Source organism: Tyto alba, unplaced genomic scaffold (assembly GCF_018691265.1).
Source record: "Tyto alba isolate M040663 unplaced genomic scaffold, T.alba_DEE_v4.0 Super-Scaffold_6, whole genome shotgun sequence".
NCBI classification, from domain to species: domain Eukaryota; kingdom Metazoa; phylum Chordata; class Aves; order Strigiformes; family Tytonidae; genus Tyto; species Tyto alba.
This window is the reverse complement of record NW_024881327.1, coordinates 43,425,892-43,451,260: the sequence shown is the minus strand read 5'-3', so window position 1 is coordinate 43,451,260 and position 25,369 is coordinate 43,425,892. Positions and strand designations below refer to the sequence as shown.

At 38.3% G+C, this 25,369-nt stretch overlaps 1 protein-coding gene across 5 annotated transcripts in view; it reads right to left on the bottom strand.

The window, feature by feature from the left end:
• Positions 1-25,369, bottom strand: part of SORCS2 (sortilin related VPS10 domain containing receptor 2) — a 564,009-nt gene that overhangs the window by 237,558 nt on the left and 301,082 nt on the right. For all 5 annotated transcript variants that reach the window (XM_042807690.1, XM_042807689.1, XM_042807691.1 and 2 more), the window contains exon 3: positions 10,856-10,955. In XM_042807690.1, the coding sequence (XP_042663624.1) occupies positions 10,856-10,955 (100 nt within the window). The remainder of the gene's footprint in view (positions 1-10,855; positions 10,956-25,369) is intronic.

Here is a 25,369-nt window from a genome sequence, read left to right as displayed (position 1 = left end):
CAACTAGCAGTTGTCTGGTTTTGGCACTAAGCTTTACAAAATAAACACTCCACAATCCCTCAGTGCTACCTGAGCCACTTCCCTCACCAGACTTTTCCACCAGATCCCCTTAGTGTCTTCTAGAAAAGAATGACAGCATTTTGAAGTCAAATTGGAAAGCCATTTCAATGTCTAAACTGATAATATTGTTTAGATGACTGAGAATAAGATTGTAAACCTGTAAATTGTAGATCCAGCAACTGCAGCCAAAATTAATCCTGTTCCATTTGGGGCAAGCAGCTTAAATTCCTCATTTATGTGAGAAAAGAAGTACAACCATCATATTCAAATTATTACATAAGTCCTGAACCAGCCATGCCCAATAAATGCTAAAGAATCTTGAAAAGCATAGGAACATATTTATAACAATTATTTTCAGCATGTTGCAAATCTTAAAATGCTGTTCAGTACTTCAGGCATGTGACACTAAAAATACCTTATAAATATGCATTCCTCTTGAAATGGGATCATAAAAATACTTCACATTTATTTAGGGATCACAGGTGCTCTGCAGACTTCAGTATTATTGTCTTAAGTTTATAAATAGGGAAACTAAACCAGACTAATTCTGTACTTTTTGCAAAACCTTGTAATTTGACCTCAAGGTAGACTGTAAAACCATGTCATGTCACTGTTTTTGCACAAGGCAAATGATATTACAAGGTGCAAGGCAATGGGAAGTCAGGCTTCAGGGAGGCTCAGGTTTGCTTAAGGTCATAGAAAATGACGTCAGGTCTCATGGCTAACAGTTCCCTGATTGAATCATCCTACTACTGCTGTTGAAGAGATTCATTTTATGAATTATAGTTAGGGATGTGTCAGCAGTCTTATTATGATCCCATGAAAATTGTGATTTTTTTTTTATAGAAACATAGACAATTAGCTGCATTCCTTTGAATAATATTTTTCTTTAGTAATCGTAACTATGAAAGAAAAAGGTTTCATTTGGTCCAGAATGTACTTGTGAGGTGTAGAAAGGAGTAATGCCCTGAAATGGAAGAAAGAAAAGCAAGAAAACAAGCAAGTATTGGGAAGAGATAAAGAGACAGAAGGACACAAAGAGATGCTGAAAGACTGCAAAAAATCATTATGAAAAAAAGGAAAAGAGAGAAATACTGGTTAGACACAAAACAAAGGAAGCTTACAGAAGATCTCTCCTTAAAACCAAATCAGGAATTATGAAGAATTCACCATTCATTTGAGAGAAATCTTCTGCTATGAAGGGATGACAAAAACCTAGTGCATTACTCCCATAGATGGAAAAAAATCTGTCTCTAGAACAAGCCAGAAAGAGGCTACCATCAAGAAGGCTTCAGAGGAGGCTTAGTTAAACATTAGAGATTTCAGTCTCCAGGAGTAAGAATCTTTCTCTGCCTGACAGAAACACATAGTGTAAAATAAAATTAAAAAAAAAAAAAAAATCCTGTTTTATGTTTGCATGAATGTTTGCTGATTATATTCAAATTAATAGGCACAGGTTGCATAAGAAGGATATGATTAAAACATATTTGTCACAGGTCCTGCCTTTTCAGTAGAAGTTTGTGGCTGCAGGGTGCTGGGGATACTGGGAGTCAGGGCTTATTTCAGAATTAGAAACAGGTAAGCAAACAGTTACATTCATCCATTCTAGTAAATGCCACAGAGAGTGGAACAATCTGAATCACTGGAATACTTAACTTCCACAGTAGTTTAGGTACAAATATTTGTGCCATGGCAGCAAGATTGCAGCAACTAACTGGTTTAAGCAGCAGTTTTACTCGTGCAGTGTAGGGGAGCAGCAGCCACAGGGATTCTCAATGGGGCGAGCATGCTGCCAGCCCTGCAGAATGGCTGTGGCAGCAATTTAAACCCTGCTCACTTCCACAGTACTTCCATGCCAACCCTGAGGAAAAAAGGTCCTGCTGCATCTCTGCGCCTGAGAGCCAGAAGAGTTTGTGTGGTCAGCACGAGTGGATGGAATTAAACAGCTGCAGTGAAGAGAAGCAGAATTTGACACATCAGTAGATTGGGAAACGCTAGCAGAGCATGAAGCGTGGAGGCTGGGACTTGTGCTGCGTTCCATCATTGGGGAAATGAGGAAGAAATGCACAGGTCTCCAGGAGATGCAGAAGATCCATCAGTAAGCATGATGAATGTTTCAAACACACTACACCACTATTTTTGGTCTGTCTGGGGAATATGCCTACTGTACATTGTCCTCACAGACCTCCTGGATGGTATTACTCATCTTTCTTCAAATACTGTTTAGAAGTTTTCATACAAGCTCTTTAACATTGTCCTATGGGTTACTTGTTTCTGCAGTTAGACTCTGAATTAAGGAGTTTCCAATTTCCTCCCTTCTGTAACACAGAAACACTGATACCTGCCTCTAAGCATGTTGTGATATTCAGTAAATAATTATGCAAAACTAATCTCAACACAGAGGATAATTGCAATAGATATAAATAATATAAATTAATCACAGAAGAACCTCATCTTGTGTGTGCCAGTTTAGCAGAAACGTGACTCTCTTCTATAGACTTACCTGTACTCATTTCATCTCAGCATACCAGGCAACCAAGTACTTATTAAGTACTATAAGATGCTTCCTACTAACCCTTTACCATTTCCTCCTTGCAATTAGCTTCTCTCTTTTTTCTCCTCTTTCCTTTTGTAAATATTCAGCACCACTAATGTAACCACCTCATCCTTTCTGGGTTTATCTGCTTCAGATTTCACACAACTCTGAATCAGTAACTATTCATTGTTCATATGCACATCTTCTCCTTTGGACATTATCCCAGAGATTATAATTTGTCTCCTTGTTACAGTTAATTCTGCAAGCTCCATATTGCATCAGAAAACCTTCCAGGATATGGGAATGTGTAGCCTTCAAAAAAATATGTACGTGATCCTCATTGATTAGAAGACAATTGTAGCTCTAGCTATGACACAAGAAAGTCTCTGCCATGCTAGAGAAAAGCCTATGTCTCATCCATATCTAGAGACTTACAAAAGACAATTTTGGTTGATTAGTTGATTTTGGTTTTCACTCTAGATGTTATCTCAAGCAGAGGAGGAATTAAGAACTACTTTCAGGTCGATTAGCCCAAAGGCAGGCTAGACAAGGGAAGCACATGACCTGGTGTCCTGCACAGCAAACCTACCAACACCCCTCTAGATTTTTCTCTGGCCTATGGCTCAGATTTAGACTTGGGCCTAAGTACAAGAATATACATTTTAAAATAAAGAGCTTTGAAATGATAGCCTGGTCTAAATTTTGCAAAATTTACCTTATTTTCAGACATACCAAATCAAAACCCCAGATCTTATAACCGCTCTGGTGTGGAACACTATGCTTTCCTGGTTATGGCTCCTCTCAGACCAGCCACTTGCTCAGCAGCACACATCCCTGCAGGTGCTGAGGGTAGCTTCAGATCTGCTTTCTACTATATGCTCTTGATTGACTATTCCTATTTCTCCAAGAAATGACCCCTGCTCATCATAATAGGAAATAAAACCTTGCTGAAAATATGATGCTTGGTTTCCTTCTCTTCACAGAATTATTGGGAGGGAAATGGATGCCTCTCAAGTGCAGAATCATTTGCACAATGGTCTCTTAGTACTTGCTCACAGGTCTTTTCCATTATCACATAAATCTTTTTTATGTTGCACTCCCACCAACTAGTCTTTTTATTTTTTGCTTCACTACAGTAAACTTAATTTAATGTTACAGCTTTTCAGTAGTTGTTGGTCTGCTTTTATGATTAATGAGTTTTAGACAGGAAATTCATAAAAATAGAACAAAAGAATCTATAATAAGCATGAAGTAAAGACAGGACTATTTTGACTTAGAATAATTGTATGCCTGAGCACAAAAGAATGTGAAAGTTGCACATTAAGCTACACAATCACAATGAATGGTCAATCTCGGAAACTTCAACTGAGATCTCTACATTAAACATCAAATAACTTAAAGGATAAAATAATAACAGAATGCCTGTTCAATTGTGCACCCATTTAGCCCACACATCCTCTACCTTGATGAGTAATTATCCTACATACTATGGCAAACGTACACATTAGTCACGACAGTCTACTGTTTACTTGTATTGTTAGCCAGGTTTGTTGCTTCTGGGGTTTTTGTGGATTGTTTTTATTTTTTTTTTTAAATGAGATGCAGCCTTTGACCACAGTCCACTCCAGGTGCTGGACTATAAAACATTTACAGGTCAAATGGAGCAGAACTGAAACAAAAAGACTTAGAGGCACCTTCAAACTGCATGGTTCAATATTTTGGTAGATATGCATGCAAAAAAGTATTCAAAGACAACAATGCATCGAATCAACAAGACCTGGGGACTCCTTTCTAGTTCCATATGTAGAAGACCAGCATGGAGAAATGCACAGAAAGTATATGTAATATTTTTATGGAAACCAAACCAAACCTTTCTCCATCACACTGTATAGAAAAATGCATTCATAGTCTACTGTTTAAGAGAGAGGATATACTTAAATAAAACAGTAACACTTCTACTACATTTGACTTATTGGAGGAGTTACAAGGAGCTGGAATATGAAACTCATATAAGAGCTACACATTTTTGTTACAGCCCTGTTTACATAAAAAGTGTGAAAAAGCCCTGATTTCTCAAACATAGCAGGAATCAGTCAGACAGGGAAAGCTGTAGCTCCTAGCCTCCATTTAGCCAGTAAATAGCTCAAATACTTTTCTAACATCCAGATTCCTAGTAAATGTTCCATATATGTTTTTAATTTTCAACTGTTCTACTCTCTGTTTCTCAAAGCTTTATCATACTTTTTCCACATATACATACTCACACCCCATCAAACAGCATCCATCAGTGTTCCCCCTGTATGGCTTGGTTTCAGTGGTGCTACATGAACCTCTGCTGCAGATGGTGACTACTAGCTAACAGCTCAGTAAAAGCTCTGACTGTTTTAACCTATTGAGTTCCACTTGCATTGAATAGCTTCCTGGCTGTCAACTAGGCACCTGCTCATCAGCTGTGTATGAGTAAAAACTGGGATTTCTGCATAGGACTGCCTCTCACAGCAATCCACTTACTAGCAAAATATGGGTGGAAAAAAAATTCAATTACTGGGCATACTTCTGGAATCATTTGGAAAATCTAAAGATGAACTGAACAGTCCTGGACAGAAGTCTTAAGCAAAATGATGCAGTCAGGTTACATCAGTGCTCCGGTGGTGCATCACTAGAATAAAACTGAATGGTGACACTGTTCATAAGGAAAAAGCACATCATGGTAGAGAGATGATGCATTACAACATACATATTCGTATTCTGCAATTTCACAGTAAAACCTTCTTGAAGTAACTGCTCGGGTTATTGAAAGGAATATTCCATAGTTGACAACTTCTACTAATAAAAGTGTAAGTTAATTCTGGTCTTTATGGTTGCTCTGGTATGGTCTCTAAGGAAAATGATACCTGAGTAGAATTATTCCTTAGAAGTAAATATAGTTATACTGTGTTTTGACAACTTCCACTAACAATTGTTTTGCTCTGAAAGACAAATGTCAAAATGCTGTAGGACTGCACTTACCTGTAAGTGCTCACAAACATTACTCAAGCCAGTTGCATCTCAGGAAACACTTTTATAGCTGCAACAAATACCCTTTTGAGATCATGTGTAATTTATACTATTTTAAAATATCAGGAGTTAAAACATTGTACAGGACAGCCTATATCCTTATTACTATCTTAAGTGTTCTGTACTGTTCGTCAAGCAAGAATGCACGTTTGTCATTTTGCCTTTTAGTTTAGAAAAACGTGCAGATATTGGTTATTGTGACAGCTGGGAAATGTAAGTGGTCAACCCATTTAACTAATACGTCAGTGTAGGCACAATCAACATTTATTTTCTCTTAGTATGAAAAGCTTGAGCATACACTGTTTAGCTGCCGCTTTTCCAGAAACATATAAACAGAAGGATGGATGCATCAGTTCCATTAGCACCAATGAAAATTAAAACATGTGCTGAATGTGGGAAAAAATCAGTGTGTTCATTCAACTCCTCTACAGAAACATTATACAAACAGAATTAAAGCAAATATGTAATTTCTACATCCAACAGCATATATGCCCTATAAAAATGTTAAATATTTTGTTGATAATTTAGCTTAGTGAAGCTGAATTCTTCACACTGTAGAAAGAATTTACTTTGTTCAACTGACTCCAGATAATTCCATACTCCATGAATCATGTATATCACTTCCAAATCACAATTATAATGCTGTTTTGGAAAACAGAGGATACAAATCAAATTGTTACCCCAACATAGTACATTATGTGGTGCCTGCACTATTTGGTGCTATTGGCCTAGAGTAATTACTGAAAATGAGATGATTATATAACTTCTGTTGTTTAAAGTGCAGGTACATCCCTTATCAATGAACAGCATTTCAAGGCCTGCATAGAGTAAGGCTATTTTTTGTCACAGATCAATGAAAAAGTGCTTCAGATGGAGAAGTTAGAATCACAGAGCTTCCATGGAAGAACTCACCTTCATTACTCTACAACTTTCCAAAAACATATCAGAGTAAGTTTCAGTGTCTTTAGTTGCAGGTTTGTACTACAGTAAAAACAGCCAGAATGCAAAACAAATATTAATGCATTCTTGGGAAGCATGAACTCTTGATTACAGTGTTACCTCACCTACTACTCTATTGTTTCATAGCATTTAGGGTGAACTTACATGGTCTTTTGCAGGTAGGTGTAAATGTCTTCTACTTGTGCTGCTGCTGGCTGACTGCGTTTCAGCTCTGAATCACAAAAAATACAGCCACGGTTCACGCTTCCATCCCATGATTTCATCAGAAAGCCCATTCAGAGTGATGCACAAAGCCCTCTAAAGTTCTACCGTCAGAGGTTTGTCATCAATTCTTGTCAAAACTAGATTTCATAGCCAGAGTTCTGTGGTAACCACAGCAACACAATTTCTGCATCAGTTCTGCTGCGTTCAGCCAGAAAAAGACCCAGACTGAGTGAATGTACTTCAATCGTCAAAAGATTGTGTAGGCATGACCTTGATACAACTCCTTCTTGATTCTTCTCTTAGACCTATAAACAGTACTCATCACAACTTGCTCATGGGAGGGTGAGAGAGAAAAGGAATGTGCCACTTCTTTGCATGGATTTAGATGGTTTTATAAATGATTTCCATCCTTCCATGAGCTACTTCAAGGTCCCCAGCCTCCCTATATTTTACCTTGTAATTTTGTTCTTCTTTTTGATACAGTCCCATTTCCATGTAGCACTATGTGAAAATGATGCTATTGTACCTTCTGCATCTGCTAACGTACTTTTGCATGAACAGCTTTATAATTCTGTTGAATTTTATCTCCTTGAACAACAGGATAGGGAGGATAAGAAGTATCAACTTTTTTTTCTTTTCAATGCATCTTAAGAAAATGCAAACCAGAGTAATTCACAGGAAGTGAAAATTTCTAGTACTATTTATAAATCCATTGGTCTGTATGGTATAATTGCATCTCACAGAGTGAAGGCATGTTGAGTGAAACTCTATGTCACTCCAGGAGCTGGTATACCAGCAGAGATTAACTGAAGAAATAATGTCACTCCAAGAACTAGACTGCATCCTTCCAGCAAATATTTCATCTAATTGCATTACAAAACAAAACAAAACAAAACAAAATCTTCCATCTTTTCCTGGTTTTGGCTGCGTAGAGTTAATTTTTTTGAGAGTTGATAATATAGAGCTATGTTTGGAGTTGTGCTGAAAACAGTGTTGATAATACAGGGATGTTTTTGTTATTGCTGAGCAGAGCTTATGTAGAGTCAGGGTCTTTTCTGATTCTCACCCCATCCCACCAGCAAGGAGGCTGGGGATGCACAAGAAGCTGGAAGGGGACACAGCTGATCCCAATTGGCCAAAGGGATATTCCAGACCATGTGATGTCACCATCAGCAATAAAACTGGGAGGGGAGGTTGGTGCAGGGGTCACTGCTAGGGCACTGGGTGGGCATTGGTCGGCTGGTGATAATTGTTTTCATTTGCACCACCTGTCTTTCTTAGGTTTTATTTCCCTCTATTATTTTCCTTTCCATTACAAATTATTATTATTTTTAATTATTATTATTCATTTTATTTCAATTCTTAAACTGTTCTTATCTCAACCTGCAAGTTTTCTCACTTTTACAGTTCCAATGCTCTTCCCCCCATCCCGCTGCAGGGGGGAGTGGGCAGCTGTGTGGTGCTTAGTTGATAGCTGGGGTTAAACCACGGCACATTTCTTTTTAAGTCTCTGTAGGAAGCTGTGGTGAGACTCTGTTCAGATCCAAAATAGTCAGAAAGTCATTTATAGGAACCTCCACAAGATCATTCAATCTTATTCTCGTAAGTACAAAGAACTACAATTTTAACAGGATAAACTGCCTGGAGGTACCCACATTTCTCTTTTGACTGTAGAGGGAGAGGGCCTGACTAGACACCTAAATTCCACAAAGCTAAAATCAGGTGAGGTTAATGCTCTGATGACATTGAGGTAGAAATAATGAGCATTAAATTTGCAGTATCAGTTCTTCCACAGATGAGGTCTACAATGGGTAAAGGGAATGAAAGCATAGAACAATGCTTAATATGCAAAGTATTCGCAAAATCCCCATCAATGTCTTGTCTTTGCTTTCATGCATATTCTCAGTCCCTAAATGCTAAGTGGTAGCATGGGATTACTTATGTTTTAAATTTAAAGTGCATGCTCAGTTCTAGTACGGATGGCCAGCACTCCAGTTTCCATTTTCAGCACCTTTCATAAGATGTGAACTGACTGAAGAAAACCCACACCATAATGATCTGAAGTCTGGTAACATCAGGAACGAGTGAAACCCTGAGACTCCTTGATCAGCTCAGAAAAGAGTCAGAGCTCTAAATGTTCTATTCCACCCCAGTGCAATTGTGTTGAAATGGACGGATAGAGAAACATGTCCTTCCATCTTTCTAAATAACTTTTATGAAATTAGCTGATAGTCTTGGTTAGTGTCCTAATCAAATGCCCACTACTGAAAAAGTTTCCATTATGACTAAGTTCTTACAACATGGAAACTTCTCTATTACCTGCCACATGTGACTGCAACACCTCCAAGACCAGTCTGAAGCTGTTTACTACAGCATTTAACCCAAATGCTTTCACCATTTTTGTATCATGTATGTATGTAAGTATGTACATTTCCATGTATAAATACTCACTCTGGCATAATTTACAGGACCTAGAAATCCTTTCTGCTCTGCTGTTTTTGTTGTTTGTATACTACTGAACATCTTCACAGAAGCAAATCTCAGCATAAAAATAGCGTATTTAACAACTCAAAGGGACTTTTTGTAAAAGATGGATTCTAATATCGTATTAGCTAATTAAGCAGGGCTTGTATCTCTAAGAACTTCAACTATTCTTGAGCAGATTACATATTTTTCTAAGATAGGGTTAACATGAGATTTTTTTGTGAACATTGCTGTGTTCTTCAGGCTTGATAATCAGCAGCGATCTTACCATTGTTTATTTTGCCAAACTGGTGCAACCACATTGTGACTGACTGTCTGTGCTTGTGCAGGCTTTTATATTGTAGCTGGGTGAGCTAAGAAAAGTCCTCCACAGGGCTCTCTCATCCATCTCACACTTTTAGCCTTTATTGCAGAAACTGAGATGGGTAAAGATTTTTGGTTTTATTCTTTTGGACTTGAAATAGCCAGTAGATCTTATCTCTGAGACACACAATCTGCAGAAACTTTGTGCTTGATGGTAGTTTCACTTCAAGAAACAAAAAAATAATTTCTGATTTTGCAGCAGATTAGGAATACATTACAAAAATCAGGCATAGCATATCTTGGGCACAAAAACTCCAGTGACAAGTGCAACAGAAATAAAATATGTACTTAATCATTTAGGTAGCCTCGCCGAGTTCCACTGATTTTTGATTAAGCAGAGCAGACAGATAAACACAACTAACATTGTCCTTCCAATCAGTGGCCTCTACGTGAAATCAATGCTTTTGTATTACACTGGAGGTAAAAGGCCCTTATCAAGAGAAAATTCTTATTTCATGAAAGACCTACTGTGCTTGTGTTATTCACAATGTATTTCACAATTCTTGCTGTTTAAATCCCAGGTATTTTGCAGACATAGAATGGTTGCTATTATGTTTTTTTTTTTTTGCTCATAATCACTCTGCCTGTTGCTTCTAATATAACATCCATTGTAAATACACTCAATGGGTCAATTTCACTCTTGCTTATAAAGTTCACTTAATCTTCCTAGGTTCCATGAAAAGCTTTTTGGTTCAGTAATGATGCAGGAACGTTTTTTAAGAGAGTTTCAAGGAGAGGGTTTTTTATTTTTTAATTAAGGCTTTACATGGGATAAACATCATTCTCAATGACAGCCTGCCCAATCCCTATGCTATATTTTAAGGAACGTGAAAAGGACTTTGAAATCTTGAATAAAGGATGAAGAGGTTGAGTGTTAGTCCCAGAATTTGTACAGATGTGTGAAAACCTACAGGAGTTCCTTTTCCATTTCTGTGGAAAACTCCATTGAAGCTCAATTGTCAGGAGTCAATGGCCTCAAAACTTTTCAGAATCCATTAAGGCATTTTTTCCTTTCTATATTATTCAGGAGGAATAAATATCCCGCTTCCATATGTTACAAATGCACCTAAGGTGACCTGCAGCTTTGTGAAAACCACTTCCCTGTATTTTGAAAACCTGTAAAACACACCACATAGTTGCAGAATCTCAGCTGCACTATAAAAGACATTTTTTTTTTTTTTTGCCACATACCTTTTTTTTGTTGGTGGGACAAATGTAGAAATTGTCAATAACAGTGGCAATCCCAGGCTGTAGATTCAACTTTGTGTATAACGTCCCAAAATCTGAGGACCTGAAAGAAATCAAACATCTGTAAGTGCTCTCTGCTAAAGACTTCAGCATTGAAATTCTGAAGAAAAAAAAAAAAAAAACAAAAACAAAAAAACCCACTTTGTAGCACTAACTATTCATTTTCAATGCTTCTCTGCCATCCTTTTGTTCTTTTCAGTGCTCATTAGCTACTAAAAGAAACCCACACTATTAAGAATATTTTTCTAGGTTTGAAAAAACATGGCTAGTTCTGTGCAGTGCTAGTTTTCATTCTGTCACTGCACCGTGCAGTGACTGACGCCCAACACGTATGCCTTTCCATCACCACCCACAAGGTGGGAAAAAAAGAGCTAAGCAGAGCAAAGGCTCATCAGCAAGTACTAAAATCACCTCTTCGGCTGTGCAGAAAATGAAGAGCTGACTTCAGATCCTGGCATTGCATAAGAGAACAATTTGGCCTGAGATCTGGAAGACTCCCAATGGACCTCCACTGGAATTCATACTTGATAAACTCCTCCCGTTCATTTTTCAGAGGGATCAATAATGAATGAATAAAGTCAGTACTTTGCCATCAGTATGTCATACACACAAATCCATGAATATTTCAAATGTGGGCAATTTGAAGAAATTGTTTCATATTCCTGAAAAACCTACAGTGAAAAATGTCATCTGTGCCATGCACCTGTATCAGCAATATCTAGTACAAAAAGAATGCACAAGTCAAATGTTAGTATAGCAAAATGTTAGTGAAACTCAAAGCAAGTTACATCCAAAATTAAATCACTTTGGATGAAGCCTCATTTGTTCTATATAGGATCAAATTTCACCATACAGTCTTTCCATATTTACAATTTTTTCTTTCACATTTGGAAGAGAACTCAGACACATGTAAGGCACCTATCCCTTCTTCACCAAGAAGCCCTCCCTCAGACAGACAGTTGGTGGGAGGACTTCTACTCTATACTCCTTTTTTTTTCACTGGAATAAAACCTCCTTTAACAAACAGGGCTGAAGGTGCCCTGCCCAGTATATCAGCATTATTCAAACAACTGGGAACATGTAACTGCTCTCACGTCCAAGACAACCAGGCTGAGACAACTGAGGACTGCCTGTGCAGCGATTTCTGCTCTATAGCCCCATTTTACCGTGTTCATTCCTCCCCACTAGGCTCTGTTGTCTCATACTCCTCACCCAGGGGAGTCACTGCTGAAATTCGTAGGGACTGGACAGCAAGAGAGAAAAGTGAGAACCCAAATCCCTGGCTAAGCATGTACACCTTGACAGGTGGCCCACAGCCTGAGGTCTCCTCCAAGCCACGTGAGGCAGAACAGTCCCCAAGGGGCTGGTGCCTGCAGGAGGCTGCCATGAGCACTGTGTGCCCACCCTCTGCCCACCCATTTCCCAGTGCCACCCAGGATGTCACTTAAGTCAGAGGGCACATGCTACAAAGCCAGAGGCAGCAACTTTGCTTTCACACATCCAGCTTTCCATGTGAGATGAGAACTTTCAGCTGTGGTCATGAAGCAGATTTCTATGTCTTTGGCACCGCCAAGCATAGTGGGCACAGAATGATATGCGTGGATTAGGTCCTAAGAGTTGTCAAGTAAAGAAGGGTTCATATTTACCTTGTTTTTCTTCCCTCTCTACCAGTCAAAAAATGAGTTTGCATAAGCCTATGACACACAGACCACACTCACAGCCTAAAGTTGAGAACTTATGTATTTTATAGTGACATCTGAATGGATTTGATCCCCCATAATGTCACTTCTCCTGCACATATACAGCAACGCATTATGAAAGTTAATGGAATCATAGCAATTTAGTTTTGACAAATAATTATGTAGAAATCAAATACATACAATTGCATGGCACTAGGTATTCAGCACGGAGCTAATTAAAATTCTAAGGGGAATAGGATGGACAGTGCTAAACCTAATTTGCTGGAGATGTTTGACAGAAATGAAATTAAAGCAAAGACTATAATACTGACTTCAGCCAGATGTACTGAAATCATGCAGAACAAGTATGTATGATGGAAACAGAACCTAGTCCATTCTCTTTGAGGAAAGAATATCAGGTCAGTGGCTTGCCCAGTAATAACATCCTGAAATAATTCTCTGAACCTTAAAGATGATCCAATTTACTGTGAAGAGGCAGTTCCAGGATTAATACAATGGGACCACTGGAGAGTGACACTGCAGGAGGGACAGTGGAAGCAACTGGATAACGTATGAAAAAAGTACAGACAGGAAGCCAAACGAGGATAAGCCATTTCAAAGATAAAAAGTTCCAGATTGAAACTTCCTCTTCTAAATCTCATGACTTATAAAAAGTACTACAAGAAAAGAACAAAGTTGTAACAAAAAGAGTATGTTAAAGTAGCTAAAGTATTTTGAGACAAATTAGAAAAAAACTATATAGTCAAAAATCTTTTATTATCTAGTGCAAATTAGTTATCTCAAGGGGGGGAAAAAAAATCCAATTCCAACCTGAGAGAACAGGCTAATGCATATCCATACAGGTACACTATGCCTAAACAGGAAGACCTGGATTGGCAAAAGACAAAAGATCTGAGGATCTATGGAAAAATTCATTTAGACTCCCAAATCTTTTTTACTATAACCCAGTCTTGTGGGTTCCCAGGAATCTCAGCTACTCTTTGAGACATTTACATACAAGAAGACATAGTTCAAGGACATAAATCAAGGAAAGTACCATCCAAAATAACTGGTTTTCCAAATCTGCTATAGTCCTGAGAAACAGGTCATCACAACTTTTTTACTTGAGATATAAATTCCAAGTTCCTGACTCTGCATATGTAAAGAATTAACATTTTGTAGCACACAGCTAGAACAGAATTCCCTGTAATTGCACTACTGGGCTACAGACAGGGTTGAGAAGGATGAATTCTGGGATCTCAGTGCATGCCTATTTCAATAATATATTAAGAAAAAGTACAAAATGCTTTTTGTGCCAAATTCAGCAGAGGAGGAGCCCTTTACGTTCTTCTGCTCACAAAGAGATTTTTTGTGTTAAAAACCAAACTTGGGCTGTGTCAAAAGTGTTAAGAAGGGGAAAAAACAAAACAAAACAAAACAAAAACAAAAACAACAAAACAAACCCCACAAATGAACCATCTCTGTTTATTAGGATAAATATATTCTCTTTCCTCACTAAAAATTCATTAAAAGATATTTCAAGGTGTTATGGAAAGAGGATATACATATACCTGATAACAAGAGTAAAACATCCTTTTATAGCATAGTTTATTTGCAGTGGTAGCACAGCAGCAAAATTCCATAAACCAGAGCAAGAAGTTTAAAGTCTGATTTGTTAAAGATGGGCCTGACCTCCATTTCTGAGTGATCTGGATGCAGTTAGTGCGCTTTTTGGCTTTTCTGTGAGACATTCCAGGGGATACAGCAAGCTGTCCACAGGCTGATTCCTGCTGCTGCTTATCCACCTGTGCACTATAGGCTACAAATGGTATGGAGGCTTCTTAGTAGGAAAAAACTCAGTGGAGGACTCACAAGAAACACATCTTCCAGTATTCAGGTGATTGGCCATTCCAGAGTGGTAGGATCATCAGATCCTGGATTACTCATGTACTGATACAGACATCACACCACCTGTGTCTGTCAGGCCTTGCGGCTGGGTAATAACTTCTTTGAAAGCGTGTACATCTGCTGACATATGTGCTATTCTTTTTTTTTTTCTTTAAGGAAAAATCACTTGTCACTGTAACAACAGTATGTTCATCAAAATCATAAATGATATTACAACACAGAATCATGTATTTTTAGCTTGTTTTAATACTGCAAGCTCAAATGATAGTTGGGAAAACTTCCAAGTGTTACAGAAATGTATCCTGATGAAACAAAACTTCCAAAGCCCCTGAACTCTGAGGAAATTGATGTCTTGTCCTTAAAAATATAACTTTTTTTAGATTTGAGCTAACATAAATCTATGCCTAACATAATTTGGAACTGTACCTAAACACTAAGTCTGGACATCTTCCAACAGAAATATTGAAAAAGAAGGTAGAAATTTAACAGATACCAAAAGAGACATGAACCAAATGTCTGCCTGTCTAAACTTCACTATCATTATACAGCTCTCCACTGATGACTCACACCTATGACTCAGTATTACTCATTGTTAGCTGTTTTTCCAGATTATATCTACAAGCATATATTAAAATATATATAAGAAATATTAAAATGTTTATAAAATGTTAATGAAAATTTTTAGAGAGATGAAACTTGCATTCCCAAGTCAAATTTAATACTCAAAGTTGAGATTTTCTCAACTGCAAATGCTTCCTTCCCTGTTTTCTTTTATTTTTAATGAATTTAAGAGATGCACTGGAAAGAGAATGGTTGGAACACTTAACACACATGTTCATCAGATTTCCTCTACTTTTTCATCTTCAAGATTAACTCTAGCTCCGTTCTAGCCAAATGAGCCATACTATACAAGCCCTATTAACTGAAAATCCTAGAAGACAACAATGAAGAGATTTCAAATGACTCATGGATTACTTAGCTAGTGAAACAAAAAGAAAGCCTTTAGGAAAATCCATATGGAAGATCTGTTGGTTTAGACTTCTGTTAAATTGTTGAAAAAACAAAGATACAACTGAGATGCACATTACAGAATCAAAGAAGAATGGATCTGTGTGTACTTCCCACTTAGTTTTCTGCAAACTATATTGCAAATGTCATCTTCTCGCCTACCTCTCCTTTTGGTCAGAAGAACAATTCAGTATGTACACCATGAACTTTAAAGTTCAAGAGAAATTAATACAGTTTCTTGCTCTATCACAGAGTTATGTCTAACACCAGGGTTTCCTTTGTGTTCTGGTTGCTTATCTGAAAAACAGAGAAAACACTATCTCTACACTTCAATGTCTGTAAGGAAAACAGATATCTATAGGACAGTAGAGTAACGAAGAACTGGCTGATGGAGGATCTAAACCAGATACATCAGAAGTTCCAACAACAAATGCCAGGACAAACCTACTGAAAGGGAAGCAAACAGAGGATTATCATTAAAGAAGTGGTACACTAATTTATCTTTACTTAAACGGCACAGATTTCAAGGGTTCTTACAAGTACAATGTCAAAATTGCAGAGGCTTTGGTTAGCCTCATAAAATCTTTTTAAAGAGGAACAAAAAACTTTCAAAACCCCAAAGTCTTTCTTAAGAATAGAAACACATTGTAACATTGGGTTCCATCACCTGACTCACGTATTGAGGAATTCATGCAGATTAAAGTTTCTTCAAAGGCTATAGAAGAGCATGGCTCCCGACAATCCAATTCGATTACTCATCAGCTATCAGCTCTTCTGGAGTACTTTCTGAAAATACCTCTCTCTCTGCTTTCCAGAAAAGTTGAGCCTTTTTGAAGTTACTTGGTTTTCCTCTCAAAAACAATGTCTCTTCGTTAATCCAGTTTTACACTAAAGAATCAATGGTGAAGGTAAGAGCTTTATCAACTTCACATTTAGGCAATACAGTGTTTTATCTTTTTACCAAAAGCCCTATGAAGATGAATGTATCCTGTTTTTATTTACCAATCCATTACTGATAACATATTTTGATCACATATGCTGATAACACAGATATTTTTAAGAACGGTGGATTATCACAACAGCCTTTTCAGCTGAAGTGACCTGCTCTGTAATGCTCTGATGAGTATGGAACATGGTGCAACTCTGCATTTATACAGTTATAGAGATCCCTTCCCATTTTTACAGTTATTATGTGCACATGAAGAGCCCTACAGTCTCGGTCATTCCATGGGACCACAATAAAAGACAGGCAGCCATTCGTAGTGGCTTTTTAGTGACCTGTAAATATGTATTTCTGTATTTCATTGTAAAATACTGATCTGAAAATTCTACAGAAAAAAAAAAAAAAAAAAAAAAACAACAAAAAAAACAACAAACAACTGAAACCAAAACACTGAACAGCTGCGTCCATACTGAGTGAGAACTTGAGGAGGATCAAAATGTCACAAATTCTAGAACTGGAGTTATATTCAATGCATTAAATACACCCAATTCAACTGACTGTACTGTGAGGGAAAACCAATCCTCTGTAGCCAATAATAAAAGCAAGGATTACCCTGCTAGGTGACTTTAGGGAGCCAGATCCTTCCTTGGGAACTACAGTTAATAACTTCACAGTGAGGAATAGGACATGGCCTTACTTTGCAATGTACTTAAAAATCACAGAAGACAAATGCTAAACAATGCTACGTGTTGGCTTCTACCCCGAGAGTTTGACAGCCAGCTCCACAGACACTACACAGTCCTTGGGCTGGCTGTGCCCCATACCAGCATGTCAGGCTACAACTTTCTATCTTGATGTTGCAATTACCTTTGCAGAAAGTGCTTCAAAGCACATGTTTTCTAGGAATTACCCTGTCTCAGAGATGTCCGGACATAAGGCTTCACACAGTACAGGAACCACTCATGTTTTCTTATGAGGGAACATGTAAGGTTATATACAGAAGTCTGTGTAAAGATGGGGATATTACTTGGCACAGAAGTTCAAACCATATAATATGTACTTATGTACTGTATCATGTTTTCCCCTACTGGTATCTGCTGTCATGCATTTATCGTGTACTGAGTTTGGTTAATTATTTAATCTGTACAATACACACACACACACACACTCTTACACTCCAATAGTTAGCAGCATTAGTATATACTGCATATCTTTCAGTGCTGTATTTAAACATTCCTGTTTTGCATAGTCTCACTGTACACCATCACAGTTATCTTTTGCAGCCCTTCAGTAGTCCTTCAATATACCACAAACATCCTGCTCATTAGCCTAAAATCACGCTGCTTATCAGTCACATTTTCAAGCTCCTCGTTACTTTGCTGCACAGCTCCAATAATTACCTTTTATATTTTACAGGCCCTCAAAACATCGCATTACCTTCTATTAGCTGCAGCCATCACTTTTTCTCCCAGAAACTGTTAGCTTAGGTAAGACACCTATTCTGAAACTACTGCCTTGGTGCATTAATTCCATCACCAACACACAGCACTCACTGATGGCACGTCTTAGAAGGTACAGCCTGTAGCCACAGTTGCAGTACACAGATATTTGTGATGAACACGTTCAACCATGAAGCAAGCAGTGCCACAGTGACAAAGCAGACAAGTCACTGCCAGGAAGACAGGGTTATGTCTTACTTTTGTAAAAAGTAAAAGCTCTGTGTTATTTCTTCCTTCCCAGCTTTGCAACCCAGGTGGTGCTGGGGCAGGCAGCGGAGCACACAGCCCTCGAGGTGCAGCCACCAGACACAGCCAGGCCTGGGGGCACCCTAAAAAATCCCCACAATCATTCTACCCCAGCCATTTGTTCCTGTTAAAAACCATATGACTGAAATGATCCATGATGAAATCCACGGCTTTGAACACTTGCTTTTATCCTGGATCATTTCAGTAATCCTGTTTAGATCTCAGTCCCACAAACAGTTGGAGTGACCTAAATAAGGGAGTAGATGAGAATGAAATAGTGGAAAATTGGGAAAGATTTCTTACCACACTTTCTTCATTGAATTCAACATATCATGCAACTATTAGTGTGCAAGCATTTATCCCAAGAAACATTCCTGTATAGATTTAGTTTCAGCAGCTGCAAATCCAGCATTGTATTAGTAGGTATCAGCAAGGAATGGAGAAAAGCATGGAGCATTGGAAGGGTTTGCTACTGAGACAGCTCTGGCATATTAGAAACATAAATAAAATATTAGAACTGATAACTCACACAGTGCTACAAAAAATGATTAATAGTAATTTGCGAGGTTTTTGTACAATAAAACTGATAGCTAGAATAGAGTACAGGAAGAATTTTGCCACAAGGTGTATATTTTTTAATAAAAAGGCTTTCCTTCACAATCTCAATTTATTATTTCTGAAAGTACTGTGTTAAAAAAAAAAAAAAAAAAAAAAAAACAACAAAAACAAAGCAGTGGCTTCACTTAACTATTTAATTACTACCTACAATAAAGATGAATACTTTACTTCCTATACACTGTTAACTTCCTTCCTCCAATTTGAACAAACCACCACTTTTGAAAAAAAGGTGCGTTTGTTGAAAATTTAGGGAAAAGAAAAAAGAAAGAAAAGCCTTTGGCACTAAAATACAATTTTCCAAAATTGTGCTTACTGATCTATATTGCCAGAAGTGGAAACATCCTTATATCACTTCCAGTACAATTCCTCTTTTATGAGTTCTGTGATTGGAAATGCATAATTACAAAGGAAAATTTCTCATCTCACATACTTGTGTTCTTTGGGGAAAGGGGATGGTTTAGGAACATTTTCTTGAGGTTTGCAAGGAACATTAAAATTCTCCACCATGGAAAAATGCTAGGTATTTACCACAGCCAAGTCTTTTCATTTAAACCACTACATACAGCTGAAATATTTCTGAAACAACTTTATCCTCGGTCAGGCAGCTCCTTGGAAGGCAAGAAGATGTTGGGATGTATGAGAAGAGAGAATTTGGCCTTGTGCTTTCTGACCAGAACAGCAAGTTTACTTGTAATCGCTAGATAGATCTGGCTGCAACAAGAACAATTACAAAATTAAAAAGGAACTGATAATAATTTAATAAATTGCATGTGCATATTCACATGGGATTATGTACTCTTCTAATAATTGGCTCTGCCAATTATAATAGTCAGCTACTTACTCTTCAGTAAGTGGAACTCTTCTTTAACTCCATTTGTATAAGTTTTTGCTTTCTACTGCTGAAGTGTTGACCTCAACTTTATGATTGCTCTGGGGGAGGTGGGGAGTGAATTATATGGCCAGGTTGTAGCACTTTATAAAAAGGTAAATGAAGTCAATGTTTTGTCAGTAATTTGACTGTGGTACTCTGCACCCGAAGCCAAAGGTTTGGCAGAACTAAGGGAGTAACTGAACATTTTTATAAAGAATGAAAATATCCTGAACAGTAAGTAAATACAGATAAATTGACTATGGAATGTATCAAGCCTTATACTGTGTGTATCAGAGACCCATTAACTGCCCCACGGTTGTCTGTTGTGGGCTTTCTGGCATGCTTCTCCAAAACTGCTAGTACCCATCACTGATGGAGGCTGGGCAGCACCCAGATGAAGCACAAGTTCATCCAGGATATCAGTTCCCATGTCCCCAGTGTCAAAAGAGTGATTATTCTAAGTAAGTAGAATTGCACGCAGAACAAAACCTTTACAAGGAATTGTAAGGCATCATTTTGAATTCTTCTCCTGTAACATAAGTTCACTGTTCGTGTTGAAAACACTGCCTGCCTTCCCCATGTCTCCCTATGAACAAGGTTGCCATGATGTGTTCAAAGTAATTAAAACATTCAGACAGTTAAACAAGATCATGTTTTCCTAACAGCCTTTAAATCACCATGTGTCTGTGTCACCTAGGCGGGCAGTTTGCAGAACAGAGTAGGAAAGCCTGCAGTTGGGGATGGGAGGAGGCACACCTGAGAGTGCTGCAGAAACAAGGGCACCAGGGGAATTCAGATGCTCACAGCCACTTCAGCAGGATTTTTTTCTGTTACTTGCTAATGACCCCAGTCATAATCTCCTAATAGCCTTCTACAATTGCTGAAGCTTTTTTAAAATGTATTTTGTTTAGAGCTTTCAGCAGCCAAATTTCCCCTGAAGTCATTCTCATGTAACTGCAGTAACACCGAGGGAGGGCCGAACCCATCAGCTGCAGTTTGGCCTGCTGTTGAACTTGGCAAGCCAGCAGCACATAAAGCCCCAGCAGATGTTTCTGTTTTTATAGCAGCTCTTCCAAACCCTTGGCCAGACATAAATCCAAAATAGATCCAGAAAGGAGACAAACAGTGCCACCATCATGGCTCTTAAAATTAGGAGGCAGAACCTGACTTTTCTGCAGGACTCTGAGAGACCATCAGCAGCAGAAGGTGCCATGAAGTGTTCCCATAAATTATGCTGACAGATTACAAGGGCCAGCCACAGCAAATGCAGCACATTTTGCACTGCATCGCAGTTTGCTAGGAAAGAGAATCCTGAGACAAATACACACATCTATGTAGGAGTTTCCAAATTGAGAAGATCACACTTCATAGCAACAAGTACAGGAATCAGGCAGTTTTATGGCCATCAAGACTTTCACATGGATCTACAGTGCTTCCACACCATGCTACTGTTCTAAAAATAAAACAGTAAGGAGATGATCCTTGGCAGAAGAAGTCTTTTGAATACATGCCGTGCTAGATCTCTACTGAAAAAAGAAAGTCACACTGAGTGTGCTCACAACTGACACTGTGCTTTATAGGAGAGAGGGTTGATATATAGCAGGGTGACATGCTAATACATTTGTTCAATTGTTGATGACTAACTGCTCTTAACGGAAACTTGGTCCACTATAAATTGTTGTTGTGTAATTTCAAATTCAAGTGAAAACAACCCTCACAGTGGAGCTGAAAACCTCAATCTTGTCTGGCATTAAGGGAGACTAGGAAGATTAAAAAGTGACCCAGCATTTAAAAAGGAGTTCTTTTTGTAGGAGTGAAGGTTATTACATGTTCTCCTGCTTCTCCTAGCATCTACCATTCAAGCTTAGGTGGAGTTGCCAGCAGAGGATGCAGCTCCATAGGTCTGGGCCTGTTGGGGTGTCTGGGGTCTCTCAATTGAGGCTGGGACAGCAGGAGATGGGCTCCTTCCCTGCAGGAGGCATGTGGTGGTGGAAGATCTGGGTCACCAAATGAAGAGCTGCAGATGGAGATCAGCAGACTTCACAGCTTCCGAGATGATGGGAAAGAGATCCATGGGATGATGACAGCAAGTTTGTACATGATACAAAACCGTGAGGAGTGGCTGACACATCGGTGACATATCTTGTGGAGATACAGGCAAACAGGAATTCCATGAAGCTCAACAAAGGGAGGTAGGTGCAAAGCCCTCCACCAGGAGAGGAATAACCCCATGCACCAATACATACTGGAGGTGAGCCGGCTGGAAAGCAGCTTTGCAGAAAAGGCCCTGGGGGTCCTGGTGGACATCAAGTTGAATGTAAGCCAGCAATGTGCCCTTGCAGCAAAGGCGGCCAACAGTCTCTCACGCTGAATCAGGAAGAGTGTTGCCAGCAGGCCAAGGGAGACGATCCTCCCCACTCAGAACTGGTGAGACACACCTGCACTACTGTGGCCCCTGAGTATGAGAGGCATGGACGTAGTGGAGTAATCCCAGCAAAGAGCTACAGAGGTGATTAGGGATTGGAGCAGCCCATACAGGGCAAGGCTGAGAGGGCTGGGACTGTTCAGCTTGGGGAAAAGAAGGCTTAGGGGAAACCTCATCAATGTGTATAAATACCTAATGGGAGGGAATAAAGATGGAGCCAGACTCTTCTTGTCAGTGTCAAGTGACAAGAGAGAATGGACACAAATTGAAATACATTGAACTCCATTTAAATGTAAGAAAAGATATCTTTTTTACCATGAGGGTGGGCGAATACTGGAACAGATGGACCAGAGAGGTTGTAGAATCTTCATCCTTGGAGATACTCAAAACTCAACTGGACAAGGTCTAGCACTGTGCGTTGAGCAAAGGAGCTGGATTCAATGATGTCAATAGCTCCTTTCCAACATCTACCCATTTGTGATTCTGCAATTACTGAAAATTACATAACGTGATTTGTCTTTGTTGAAGATACTGTGTAACAAAAATAATTTTCTGTAGACAAACAACACAATTAGATCATCAGCAAGTCACAGAAGGAACTTATCTGAACATTTTCTAGGAAACCCGTGACTTCTCATAAAGTCTTGACCGTACTAAACTTAAAATTTTGTAATTTTGTTTTGTCTTTCAGTTCAGTGGAATCAGAACACTGCCTGAAGTCTGCTTGTGCCAAAGAAGTGCCCAACTGTGCAACAGTGTTAGTTAAACCAACAAAAGATACCCTCACATTTACTGATAAACAAAGTACCTCCAACATAGGGCCCGAACAATCTTTGGATATGCAGTCTGAAATTATAGTCGTATCCCAAACTCTACATTTGCAGCTGAAAGGTGGCACAGAAGCATTTTATCTACATTTCTTTTTGCAATCATATAACTCTTATTCAGCTGCCCAAAGCAGTCAAGCTTACATGAAAAACAATGTGGTTTTGCCCAATGAAAGCCTCGCCTCGCCTCTTCTTCTCTTCTCTTCTCTTCTCTTCTCTTCTCTTCTCTTCTCTTCTCTTCTCTTCTCTTCTCTTCTCTTCTCTTCTCTTCTCTTCTCTTCTCTTCTCTTCTCTTCTCTTCTCTTCTCTTCTCTTCTCTTCTCTTCTCTTCTCTTCTCTTCTCTTCTCTTCTCTTCTCTTCTCTTCTCTTCTCTTCTCTTCTCTTCTCTTCTCTTCTCTTCTCTTCTCTTCTCTTCTCTTCTCTTCTCTTCTCTTCTCTTCTCTTCTCTTCTCTTCTCTCCTCTCCTCTCCTCTCCTCTCCTCTCCTCTCCTCTCCTCTCCTCTCCTCTCCTCTCCCCTTCTCTCCCTTCCCTTCCCTTCCCTTCCCTTCCCTTCCCTTCCCTTCCCTTCCCTTCCCTTCCCTTCCCTTCCCTTCCCTTCCCTTCCCTTCCCTTCCCTTCCCTTCCCTTCCCTTCCCTTCCCTTCCCTTCCCTTCCCTTCCCTTCCCTTCCCTTCCCTTCCCTTCCCTTCCTCTTCGCTCCTCTCTTCTCTTCTCTTTTCCTTTTTTCTTCTCTTCTCTCCTCTCTTCCTATTTTCTTTTTTCTTTTCTCTTTTCTTTTTTTCTTCTTTTCTTTTCTTTTCTTTTCTTTTCTTTTCTTTTCTTTTCTTTTCTTTTCTTTTCTTTTCTTTTCTTTTCTTTTCTTTTCTTTTCTTTTCTTTTCTTTTCTTTTCTTTTCTTTTCTTTTCTTTTCTTTTCTTTTCTTTTCTTTTCTTTTCTTTTCTTTTCTTTTCTTTCCTTTCCTTTCCTTTCCTTTCCTTTCCTTTCCTTTCCTTTCCTTTCCTTTCCTTTCCTTTCCTTTCCTTTCCCTTCCCTTCCCTTTCCTTTTCCTTTTCATCAAATTCTTATCATCATGAGATAATGACCAAGTGAAAAAGTTTCACAATGTATCTTAAAGACACATGTAATATCTTGACTGCTGAATGCATCCAAAGTCTTTTCATATGTAGGCCTTTTATATTTTCTCTAATTTTTAATATCCTGTGCTAATAAAAATGGGATATCTGAGTCATAATGTTGTTGTTCCTATACATTTACTTAGTAGATAAAGGGAATTCCTTCTTCTAGAGCCATCTGTCTAATATTAGACAGTGTCCTACTATTAAACTGGTAGATTGGCTGTATTTAACATTACCACTGATTAACCTGTCTGTAACATCTAACCCTGTAGAATAAATGCCACAGAAGATTTAAGGAAATTAAACACAGTGGCACCACAGGGCAGGCTAAAAAGTTCCAAAAAGCTTTCAGCAAAAAGTTAAAGGAAATTTACCTAGCTTCTGAGCTGTGCATTTGCCAAATGAATTGACAGTGAAGCTTTCACACTCATAGAAAACAGTACTTAATAACTGAAATAAAAGTGTATTTAATGGCTGTAAATGACCATCCTTGAATTATCAATATTAAAACCTGATAATTCTTAAATGAAATTTAACCATCTTTCTTATTTTAGCTACTTTAATATATCATGTTCAGAAAGTTTTGGCATAATAGATTTTTTCAATTTCTGAATTTCAGAAGTATTAAACTGCAGAAGAGGTTCTCCTACAGGAGACTACCATGTTTCCAGACTGTATATAATAGTTGTTCATCCTTAACTACTAATCCAAGGATACCAAAATGGACGTCATGCACATATATTTTCCAAGATACTATTTTGTCATGTTCCGATGTCTTTTCTTTATTAAGAAGTTGCTAGTAAAACTGATTGATGGGTAGTCTTATTGTACCAGGAGGACTTGTCATTCAACTCTTTGACCTTGTCTTCACACCAACAGTCAAGTGTCTTTGAAATCTGTTTACTTCAGAATTTACAAGAGTATTAATGACAGGATGTCAGCACTTCTCAGGTTTGAAAAGATCTAATAATAGTAAATGAGTTTGGACAGTAGGGTCATATGTAATGTACTTTAAGAAAGGCAAATTTAATTATTCCACCTTATGACTAAAGACAAGTAAAATAATTCTTAAACCACTTTTTATTCTTTGGTCTTTTTTTTAAATTGAATAATATTCATTATTTCTCTAAGGCCAACACAGACCATATTATATGAGAACAAGAAAAAACCTAACTGTCAAATAATGGACTTAAATTGACAGATGCAACACCCTTTGCAGAAACAGCTACAGAACCTAAAAAGCTTAGTCACCTCTTATTGAGCAAGCTTTGGGAAACTCTGAGAAGGAGCATTACATGACTCAAAGCTATTTTACTC